The following is a 12501-nucleotide window of genomic DNA, read 5'->3' on the forward strand; positions in this document are numbered from 1 at the left end:
AGCATGTCAGCCCTCTTTTATACCCGGATGCCCAGGCAGTGGTTGAGCATGCAAATTTCACTCGCCAAATCCCTAGTGTTTGGTTTTTTGACATAACATCTTTGTGCCCTCCATTAGGGAGCGGGGGTTACAATAGTAACCAAGATGTTATTACACTAACGTTAAAACTTGGAAAAAAGGGGTTACATTTTTATTTTTTTAAATGCTATGATTTTCCCACTTTTCTCCCTAGCAACCACACAGCAACATGCTAAAAATTCCTTAGCAGAACACCTTTCACCCTCACGTGAAATTCCAGATCGAACAACAGTATTGAAATGAAATACAAAATACCGCACCTCTGTTTCGTCATGGTCTACATAACTTTATAATAGTACTAAAGAATGAACAAACCCACATTTCTCCTTTGGAAAGGGATCAAATACAGCTTAAAAACCAACCATACATGCTAAAAATTTCTGAACGTCTTAGCAGAAGACCGTAGCAACTGCATTTCAGTGCTTTGCCATGTACCCACCATTCTTGAGTGGCAAATACCGTCACATTTTTTATCTAGTTTTCTTGCATTCTTTGGATATTTTTCAATCTGCTTTATTTCCCAAACCAAACTTTCTCATTGTATTTCTGACTCTCTTTCACCTTTAACCACTCTTTAATTGTGTTCTCAACCATCTCTTTTCTCTCGCTCTCATCCTTCGAGAGGTTTCTATCTCCGTCTCTCTGTTCCACTTCATCTGTCTCCCACCTCCATCTCTACATTCAGTGCTCTAGTGTCCATTTCACCTCTCCTTTTATTCTGATTTGTGTGTCTACTCTTTCACTTAATCCTCCTCTCTGTCCTCTTTCTCTCACCCTTACCTCTCTCTCTCTCTCTCTCTCTCTCTCTCATTCTATTTCGCTCTTAGGAATTTATTTGAAGTGTATGACCTCCATCCATGTCGGGCAGAGACTACTCTCACCCTATTAGCCTTTCTCTTTTCTGCATTAGCATTAGCTGCCAGGTTCTGCTGCAGTATTCAAATCACTCCATGTCACATAAAATAATAATGTACTACTAAAATTACTGTTTTCCATGACAACATGTTCTATTTTTTTGTAATTTTATATATTCTGCAGTTTAGTTTGTTAAACCCTTTTGCAGACTGTTCAATTCATTTAATATATTTAAAAAAATGTGATATTTCATTATTCACCCGGGACTCCCGGGAAATGCAAATGTACAATAAAATTAATCACAATGAAAAGACATGGGAGGTTAATGTAAAATCCCAGAATTTGCGAAAATATGTAATGTTCATTCAAAAGTTAGTGACATAGTTAAGTTTTTTAAATGGTTATGCTCAACAAGGCTGCATTTATGTGATCAAAATACTGTAAAATCTGTAAAATTGTGAAATATTATTATAATATAAAATAAATGTTTTCTATTTCAATTTCTATCTCACATTATCCTTCAGAGATCATTCTAATATTATTTTTCATCAATGTTGGAAACAGTTGTGCTGCTTAATATTTTTATACAAAAAAAACCATGTGACATTTTTTCAGGATTCTTTGATAAATAGAAAGTTTAAAAGAACAGCATTTATTTGAAATACAACTCGAACCCTAACAAAGTAAAAGTCTTGGCTGATAGGGGTGTCGAAATTAATCGCTTCTTCGATGCATCGCGATGCAGACGAGGACGATTCGGTATCGGTTCAGTAATAGACCATAACCGATTATAATGTACTGACGCTTTTCTGCCATCATTTGTCACGCACGTGCGTTGTCGCGGTAGCATACAATGGCAGAGGGACATGAGACGTGAGTGAGGGTAATTAAAATGGTCCAACTACTTTAAAAAATGACATCTGGGCACATTTCAGCTTTTATGAACAACCTGGTAAGCACGATCTGGAGAACACGCGCTGAATATAAATCAAAGCTATCTGATTTATCAAAACAATTTTATTTACATTTGGTCACATAAATGTATCTCCGCGAAATGGATATAAATCCAATCTTCAATTCCCACACTATGCAGATTTATTGGAGTTCACATCACCGAAAACAACAGATCTGAGCTGCATTTTATTGATCATCATTGAGCCGCGCGCTCTCCTATTGCGGTCTTTGATTTTGAAATTAGAAAGGCCGCAAAAGGAGAGCGCGTGGCAACAGCACTTGTCAAATCATTCAGTTTCTTTACTTTTAATGAAGATGATTGTATGTTGACCACCTGCAACTTTACTTTCAGTAGTTTGTGCGTTAGCTTGATGAAGAGATACACAGCTGCTCGTCTGCGGCGATGCGTGCTTCAGTAGCGCTGTCATATCTGGCTATGTCATATAGCCCATAACACGCTCTCACACGTAAATTTCTTTTAGCATTGTTGCGAGGAGTAAAATTGACATATGTGGTTTCAACAACCAGATGCATTTAGACTTTAGTTTTGACTGTATTGAGCGCAGACCACCTCCTGAAGTGGCTTTTAGTATTTACTATTTGTTCTAAATGCTCCTGTTGTCTTCTGTGCCCAGACTTGAGTTTTGTTTGATACATTCAAGAAGCGTGTTTTTTTTTTGAGCAGGTAAAATTAAAGGTTCAGTTCATATAACTGACTGACAATATTGTATGAGGATGCAGTGCACCGTCAATTCTAATGTCAGTTGATTACATGTCATGTCTAACTATTTGCAAGTCTCCGTCTCTGTTGAATGCACTACAAAGCCACAAGTTTTTACTTAATTTTTTTGCCCAAATCAGCCTTCAAATGACTTATTTTAGCTGTATATGCTAAATATTAAGTTGAAAAATCACATACTTCATCTTTAAGTAGATCCAGGCCACTTTTCTCAGTGGTCTAGTTAAAATGAGCTAAACTCATCTCTTTTGCCAAAGAGACATATGGGTAGTCTTTCTGACTTGTGCACTTTCAGTAATTATTGAGAAGTTTCCTAGAAACTCTGCTGGCTTTTCCCAAAGAGCACTTCATTATCATATGGAAAGAATAGAGGTCAGTTTATAGAGAAAAATGTCTTCTCCCTTAAACCCGTTTGGATGGCCCAAAGCAGACATGAGTTCAAAGTCTGTTCCCTTTAGACCTCATGGTTTGGAGTGCAAGTACAAGTAAACCCTGACACACTTGGAGCTCTGTAAGCGTTTGATCTATATGTGGGATTTCCTCCGTGAAGTTCAGTGATGTTGTCTAGTGCCATTGTATGGAGATACATGTATTTGGGTCATTTTAGAGTCAAAAAGCTTTGATCAGACAGAGAGAGCGAGAGCGAATATGAGCGGGTTTGCAGCTGACAGTTCTAGGTTGCATGTGCTGGTGTGTCTCCAGAGAAGGTCTCTAGGCAGATGGGAATTGTTTAATTTAAATGTGACAGGCAGAGATGGGTAGACAAGTAAGAGAGAGAGAGAGAGAGAGAGAGAGAGAGAGAGAGAGAGAGAGAGAGAGAGAGAGAGAGAGAGAGAGAGAGAGAGAGAGAGAGAGAGAGAGAGAGAGAGAGATTGAGAGAAACACTCAGATTAATCTGGAAACAGACTACAGGGCTGCTAAAACTGGTAGTGTTTAAACAGAAATTAGATTTTGAAAAACAGTCCATCTACAAACATTCATTTTGAATTTGTTAGTCATTCTTAGCCTTATTTCAAATATATAAACTACTATTCAAATGAGGTCAGTAAGATTTTTTTTTAAAGAAACTAATACTTTTATTTAGCAAGGATGCATTTAATTGGTCAAACGAGACGGTACAGATAATAAATGATGTGTTCAATTATTATGTTAAAAGATTTCTATTTCAAATGAATGCTGTTCTTTTGAACTTTTTATTCATCAAAGAATCCTGGGGAAAAACTATCACAGTATCCACAAAAATATTAAACAGAATAACTGTTTTATTGATTTTGCATTAAATTCTGTGATTGCAGAATCACAAAATCCAATTGGGACTGATAATAAGAAATGTTTCTTGAGCACCATATCATATATTAGAATGATTTCTGAAGGATCATGTGACACTGAAGACTGTAGTAATGACTGCTGGAAATTCAGCTTTGCCATCAAAGGAATAGGCTAAATAATTAAAAAAAAAATATATATATATATATATATGGGCATTTAAAATATCTTACTGACCCCAAACTTTTGAATGAGAGTGTACATTAAATATATGAGTAATTTGGGGGAATTTAAACCCTATTTGCACGGGATTAGTATTACCCTGGTGACCTCTAGTCATGTGTAATAATTGCGGGGGTTGTCTGTGATCTTAATCCAGTGTGAAACACCGAAGTCCTGTGATGTTAAAGAGGTCCATGTTTTGGCCAGGATTTGGCGGGTCGTATATAATTTATTGCAAGGTTTTTGTTTCCTGTGCACATTTTCATCCATCTTTCGCGAAGAATAGAGACTGCATTCATAACGCGCACCGTTATGATTGCCTGTGCGGCCGTGCGCATTATACTTTCACTTTAGAATTAGCGAGAATTTGGGAGCAACATCTTGTTCCGTCAAAACCACTGTAGCGAGTCAGGAGTTCCCAGATAGCAAGCACAGTTGGGCCAATTCCGGGTGAAATGCACCACAGTTGGCTCACTGTCGGCAACGGTGAAAATATAATGGGCCAGATCCGTGCCGACTGCATAACACATCTGGCTGACTGATGTGTTTTTCTGTATGGGCCAGCATCGGCTGAACGCAGTTGTATTCGCGCTGGATGACAGGCGTGTTTTTTTGTATGGGTCAGGATCGGCTGAACGCAGTTGTATTCGCGCTGGATGACAGGCGTGTTTTTTTGTATGGGTCAGGATCGGCTGAACGCAGTTGTATTCGCGCTGGATGACAGGCGTGTTTTTTTGTATGGGTCAGGATCGGCTGAACGCAGTTGTATTCGCGCTGGATGACAGGCGTGTTTTTCTGTATGGGCCAGCATCGGCTGATTGACGCAGTTGTACTGGTGTCAGGTCCATGTTCGTTGTAGCGGTGTGTGTTTACCTTCGGTCCGAGTTTGTTTTGTTACAGGCGGGCCACTGCTAGAATTAAGGAACTCAGCCACGTGAAAAAGAGTTTTCCTGAGGAGGATCCTGCAGACGCAGACAATTTTTTTTTCGAGAGGTCAGCTGTCAATCAATCCATCACTGCGGGTCTCAGGTTGTCGGCTGCAAGCCTGAAACTTTCTCTGCAACTACACGAACTTAGTGCCGGTCACATTGAAAGTTACCTAGCTGGGGGCTACTTTCAGGCACCGCGTTCCATCATTGCGCTGCTGCAGCCATGGTACGGCCGCGAAGATCCGCGACTATTACGCAGGAATGAGAAAGTATTTCTTAGCCATATAGGTGTAGAAAATCGCAACTTTTCATTTTCAGTTGGTTTTAGCACACGATGTAACTGTAGAAGAGTCAAGTTTTAAATAGGAAAAATATTGAAAGTGTCTTTGGTAATTTTTTGAATGAGATGTTAATGGACTGATTAGAATCAATGATGTATGCTAAGCTATGCTAAAAGTGCTACCGCCAGATACAAAGATCGGCTGAATGGATTCAAAAACGGTAAAACTCAACTATTTAACTCTAGGGGACTTGTAAAATGAGCCTATTTTTAAAAAAAGTGGAGTGTTCCTTTAACAACAAATCTGGAAGATAAGTCAGTAAATTCGAGTAAAATCACAGGCTCTGCTTATCCCGTATGGATGCGCCACGCGAAATTCAGATGTGGGGAGAGGGTAATTTCTAAATCATACAAGGTCCCCAGATAATACTAATCCTGTGCGAATAGGTCTTTATATGGACCTTCCATGTCTTTTTATTGTGCTTTATTTCATTGAACATTTGCATTTAGAGCCCTGAAAAACATTTTCTTGTTGAAACTGTTCAGAATCTTAAACAATAACTTAACAAACTTAGCATTCCTCAAAGATGACTTAATCCTGGACAACACTCCCCACACGCTCTACTTCCCACATTGCTCTGAAGTTAAGGTTTCTTAGAACAGTAGCAGTAAGACAGACATCAAAGCTCTTGCAAGACGAGACAGCAGCTGAAACTCACTGTCACACAGCCTGGAGCAGAAACCAAGACAGAGAGAGAGATGGGCAGAAAGAGCCAGAAGGAATGAAACAAGCATAAAGAGAGAACTCCAACAGAGCCACAGAACAACATATGGAGTGGATGATAAAAAGAAAGTTCTATACTCCTAATACAACTTCAAAGTGTCTGTTTATTGTAGTACCATGTGCCATCAAAGTGTGGCACAGTATCAAGAGATTGTGTCTCTCAGCACACGGTCCAGAGCAATCACTTCCACTGGCAATGAATGTTGAGGGGCTACACATGAAGCATATAATATCTTCTCGTTTTGACCATGCTTAAGGAAAAATGCTGGTTTATCTGTAAGAAGACCAAGCAAACGATCTCAGAGGCAACACAGATTGCACTATAGGGTCAATTTACTGACTCACTCTCTCTCTCGCTCGCTCTCTCTCCCTCTCATACACACACACACACACACACACACACACATACACACACACACACACACACACACACACACACACACAGCTTGTTCTTCATGCCCAAGGGTACAGATAACAGTGTGTATCCCCAGTGTGTATAATTCTTATTTGAGTGTGTGCGTCTCAATTGCCAACAGGACATATCTCCACAGTGACACACACACATACCTTGTTCTTCATGCCCAAGGGTGCGGATAACAGTGTGTATCTTCAACGTGTATAATTCTTATTTGAGTGTGTGCGTCTCGATTGCCAACAGGACGTATCTCTACAGAGACACCCTAACACTTGTTTGACCAGTTTCTCACAGTCTCTCTGTTCCTGTTATCCATTGTCTGAGGCTGTGACAAAGACAGCAGCTGGAATGTCCTTCAGTTTTTGTTTTTGAGCATCATAATATTAATAATAATGATATAAGAAAGTCATAAGAAAGCATCTTCACAAGTTTTCACAACCCCAGAATGGTGGAAAAGAATCCTCACAAAAATGGATGTCCAAAATAATAATAATAATAAAAAAAATACAGTTTATTACAGGTAAATAAAAAAAAAAGCTTCAGAGTTAGACTGGGTCTGAAGCCTGAAATTAAAACCAAATAATTTTCTGACATGTTTAGAATTGCTGGAGGCTGAACAGTGCACAGTTCTGAGCGGGATCATACCATGCTTTTTTTCTTTCCACTGTTTCATTCTGGTAGTCAGGGATGTGTGTTATTACGTGATATTGGCACTTACACCAATCAGATGAAATCAATAATGCCTTCACAAAGTTGTTTTTAATATTTTTTAGTTCCCCATCTGTCAGTCACTACAATGTTGTCGACTGACAAATGGGGTCTCACCTCTGAGTTTTAGAAAAAGCACTCAAAGAAATGCATAAGGGGTTTTACAGCCCTTACTTTATCGTACCCAAGAAAGGTGGTCGGTTACGGACGATCTTGGATCTGTGAGTTTTGAAACCCTTTACACATGCTGACGTAGAAACGCATTCTCACATGCGTTCGTCCCCAAGTTTGTTTTGCAGCAATCGACCTGAAGGATGCATACTTCCACTTCTTGATTCTTCCTCAATTCATCTGGGACTTCAGGTCAACTGGGACTCTTTTCTCAGTATGGAGTTGGACTCGGTCAGTATGATGGCACGTTTCACCAACGTGCAAAGTGCGTGCTTGTGTCTGAATACATTTAGGGGCAAAACAGCAGTTCCACTGAAACATTTTCAGAGGCTTCTGGGGCATATGGCATCCGCAGCCGCTGTTACACAGCACCGTTACAGCACTGGCTCCACAGCCGAGATGGGCACAGACACTGTGCAAGGTCAGGGAGGATAAAGAGCAGGTCTGCCCACCCGGCCCACCTAGCCCACCCTAAGAGGGGAATACGAGCACCTTCTTGGCTCTGCATCTGAGTTCCCCACTTGGCGAACCCTGGATTGACTTTCCTCCGAGCAACCTTCGACACTCAGATGGGGCAGAGGCGTTCGCCGCCAGGCCCAGTCCTCGAGTACATGCCCGCTCGGTCAGCCCCTGTACTGGGCTATTTGCCCCATGTATTGTGATTCCCCCTTGGTAATCCCATATGTGTATTCTTCAATGGTATGATTTCCCAGTCAGTAAATATTTGTCTTTCCATGTGCAGATTTGCTCTGCCCTGCATCTGTAGCCACGGATCAGTCCATATGTGTATTTCCACCTGTTCCTCCCTACGGGTAGGATGTGGTTTCCGTATTGTCCCTCTCCATTGGACAAGGTACGCTTCCCCAGCATTAATAACCCTGGTCATGGCTGGACTGAACTGAAGCACTCTTCCCATGAAATAAAATGTAAAAAGAACAGCAACTATGGCCATCTCCACGGTAAGCCCTGTCCCTTCCATCCCACTGGCATGGAAGACTAACATTATGGGCTTATGTGGGGTGCTGGTTAGGTTACGACTCAACTGGAACAGTTACCAAAATCGCACTCTACAGCTTTCCATCATCTGAATCTCCATCACTTACATAGGGACCCCATCAACATAAAGCTGCAGTGACTGAAAGATGGGGAACATCTTGGTTACTAATGTAACCCTCATTCTCTGATGGAGGGAACGGAGACATTATGTCCCCCTTGCCACAACCCTGAACCACCACTGAATGGCCGGGGCCCTCACCTCAACTCCTCAGCATAAAAAAATTGAGTTATGACTGTTTCATAAGCTCATGTTCCACTGGGTCAAAACTTTTTTATGAAAAGTAACTTTTTTGCTCATACACCCTTTGCTTATAAGAGGGGTATTAAGAGGGAGAAGGGGAGAGAGAGTTGGGGTTTGGCTCATTAACCTCATTCTTAATTTAGTTGGCAGAGTCCTGATACTCCTCAGAACTGCAATCTAAACACTGGAGCTATAAAGTTCACAGGTATAATGTATCTTTAGGAATGAGTTGGAAAGAATGTGAGGGACAAAAAAGAGAGAATGTATTAGCTAAAATGACTGAGGAAGAGCGAAACAGAGACTTGGAGAGCAAAATGCGCAGTGATGTAAAGGTCGAGTAAGCAAAGCATTAAAAGTTCACCCCAGTAGCCATTAAAAATATTGAATTAGGTGTCACATAAATCATCTCACAGCACCTCTGTCAGATTTTTTTTCCTGTAGGAAACCTACAATTTCAGAAGCGATATGAGCAAAGGCAAAGAATTTATCTACGATTCTGCTACTCCTCTTTAATCAGTCTATGATATCCCACAACACCTTTCTCATCTCCTGCAAGTCTCGAAAGTATATGCTTTTGAAGAAGGGCCAGATCATTAGTCTATGGGCTTATCCGGCAAAATTTGAATGCTCTGCCACTGGCGCTTATGGGCTTGTGGACACAATAACACTGGCAAACGTAATTCGCTTACTAATCTCAGCGGCACAGGCAACAATCGCAGAGTAGCTAAATAGCTCACTAAAGAAAGAAAGGTTAGCAGTGGTATGCTCTCAAGCTAACAGCTTTTACAGTATGTTTTATAAACTCATTATAAACACGTATTGTTAAATGGCATGTGGTCTGTTTTCTTTTCGGTTGCTTTCAAACTCAGCCTTTTCGGGTGTATAAACTCTGTGAGAGTTAGTTGATCATTTTGAAGGATGGCTTTTACATTTGAAATGATTAACCCTGGTTTCACACTGTTCATAATTAATCCTGGATATTCAGGTTTTAAAGTTTCTTACGGTTCACTTTTAAACTCTGGGTTAACATTCTTATTTGCATATTTATGAGGCCAGTTTACAATGTCCAGTCAATGTTATTGACTTCATAATATGCAATCGAATGCAAATAAGAATGCAGCTTGTGACTGGCATGCTACCGCAAAAGTTTTAAGGTATTCATAATAACCCAGGGTTAAAAGCGGTGCAATTCTCCAAAACTACTTGATTTACCCACAGTTAAAAGTGGCCTTAGTCCTCAGGTTAAAAAGACAAACAAAAATCAATTTGTAAGTCAGGGTTGTGCGCAGTGTGAGAAAACATTTGTGTTTATCTCCGTCTCTTTTTTTACACCTGCTTTTACTTGTTGCTTTGATATGTTGTGATTAAGGTGTAAATACAGTTTTTTCTCTCTCTCTCTTTTTCCCAGGGGCTCATTGGAGAGAAGTACGGCAGCATTCGGGTCCCAGGAGAGGTGGAGTCAGCCGAGTTTGAGATGATCTTGGATGCGGCGGTGGAGGCGGGACTAGACACACGGATCTTGGAGGAGTGGTACTGTCGGGATGAGAACTCGGTCCCGCCTGCCTACTACTTAAAACCGAAAGCTGAGATGCTGAAGAACTACCAGAACTCTGTAAGTAGAGCAGGAAGGTATAAAGAAAAGAAAATATATTTGAAGAATTCTCTGCTACCTCTTAGGACTTCAGCTTTTATAATTAAAGTGTAGCGGATCCCTGTTGGTGCTAAGAAAAGAATAAAGAAGAAAAATCAACCCTTTTAAAGTAGAGAGGAAATCATTTGGATTGATAATTTTTTCTTTCAATATCTTGGTTAATGGAGTTAAATGATTGGAGAGAAAAAAAAAAGATAAGATTGAACATATTCCTCTTTACACCATAATTCAAAAGTTTGGCTCCGTATGCTTTTTAAAGGTTGAAAGACACTCACCAAGGCTGCATTTTGATCAGAAATACAGTAAGAAATAGAAATAGGACTACAATTTAAATCCTGTAAATGTTTTCTATTCTAATATATTGTCAAATTTTATGTATTCCTGTGATGGCAAAGCTGAATTGCAGCAGCCATTACTCCTTTCTTCAATGTCACATGATCCTTTAGAAATCATTCAAAATATTATTATTTGTTTAATTCCTTGATGAATGGAAAGTTTAAAGGTCCCATGGCATGGCATTTTTCTATTATTTTATAGTGTTTTCTGAGGTGTACTTATATTATTAGTATGATTTTTACATCATAAAATGTCATAATTTAGAAATAAAAGGCATTTTTTCTATACTGCTGTTTGCCCTGTGGCTGAATGCCCTGCTTCAAGAGGCGTGTCTGCTGTGAGACTTCAGTAAAAACGCCCACTGTTGTGATTGGCTGACATCTTTGCATTTTAAATGAGCGGAGGGGGCGTGGTTTTAACGAGGCACGAGAAGGCACGAGTCTGCCAGAGAGACGGATGGACCTGTGTTCACTTCTCATCAGTTCTCTCAGCATGTCTCAGTTCAGGGTGAACTGTTGTAGTTACTAGCATATACTTCAGGTTATTAGTTTATTTCTAGTCGGAGGGGCTGTCACTCATGTCAGAAAGTTAGTAACTTTAGTAAATTATGGATCAGCGCTGACTCGAGACGCGAACCGTTTAGAACGATTCAGTCCGATTTGGTGAACTGGTTCGGTTCACTAAAAAGAACCGATTCAAAAGAATGATTCGTTCGCGAACCGGACATCACGGAGACGAAGCGATTGCTAACAAAGTTATTTATAGTAACTACTGAGTTATGAGAGCGCTGGTCAGTCAGCGCGAGTTTATTGTGTTTGTATCTGAGAGTGTCTGAATAAATACGAGTCCCAGTCACACCGAGTCCTCTTCATCATTATTCTACCCAACTTTGTAATGTAACCATTACAGCGAGATGAACGAGTTAGTAAGTGTTGAGTATAGCATTATTTCTAGATATGTTCCAATCATATGAATAGCGTCATTGACGCGCATTGAGTAACGTTACACAGCGCAAACAAAGACACAACAGCTGTAATCGAATGTAATCCAGTTTATTGTGGGGAAAGCTGGCTAGCCTAGCCAGATACCCTCACGCTTACCCCCCTTCTGCTTAATCTCACGCCGCGTTTGGTGCCTCCGCTGTGGGCCAGATGCAGTACTGGGGGTCGGGGATGTTGGAGGCCGAGCTTCGGCGTGCGTGAAGTTTATCTCTAAAGATGTGACTGCTGATGTTAAACAGAAAAGACTGTATGCACATTTTAGAACAGATAGACGCGACAAGGACGTACAAAAACACTGACTCACAAGATAGAAAACACGAAAACACTGTTCTGTCGGGAGAGAGAGAAGCCGCTGCGTGTCCACAAATAATAAATAATAAGCTACACATAAGAAATCAATGATCACAGATCAGAAGGAACTGAAGAAAGACTTCTGTTTTCATTTGTACATCCAAACACTGAGAAACTGCCAGTTGTTCACTCGTTCACAAGTAACGTTAATGATCTCGAGTGTTTGCATGGGTGTGGCAGATGCTCTGGGCGGGGGAAAGGGGAGGTAACCGCTCCTGCTTGGACGTCAAACCAGGAGACTTCAGGGATTGGCTCGTCTGGCCTGTCATTTTCTCAAAGGCAGAGAGAGACAGCCAGAACTCGGGTTTACACCGATCAACATTTCTATCCACTTGGGGACAATATTCAGGCTAGGGGAACTCATATTAATGTTGAAATACCTCATAAAATGAAAATTTCATGCCATGGGACCTTTAAAAGAAAACCATTTATATAAAAGAGATCAAATCTTTTGTAACCAAAAT

General features: G+C 40.4%; 1 protein-coding gene across 1 annotated transcript in view; it reads left to right on the forward strand.

Moving 5' to 3' along the window:
• The window catches only part of nwd2 (NACHT and WD repeat domain containing 2), a gene marked incomplete at both ends in the record, with an annotated part of 69199 nt that overhangs the window by 37977 nt on the left and 18721 nt on the right, over nucleotides 1-12501 (forward strand). Inside the window, one exon of the mRNA XM_079808797.1 lies at nucleotides 10107-10310. Within this exon, the coding sequence (XP_079664923.1) occupies nucleotides 10107-10310 (204 nt within the window). The remainder of the gene's footprint in view (nucleotides 1-10106; nucleotides 10311-12501) is intronic.

The sequence above is a fragment of the Gobio gobio genome (genome assembly GCF_949357685.1).
Source record: "Gobio gobio genome assembly, chromosome: 2".
Taxonomy (NCBI): Eukaryota; Metazoa; Chordata; class Actinopteri; order Cypriniformes; family Gobionidae; genus Gobio; species Gobio gobio.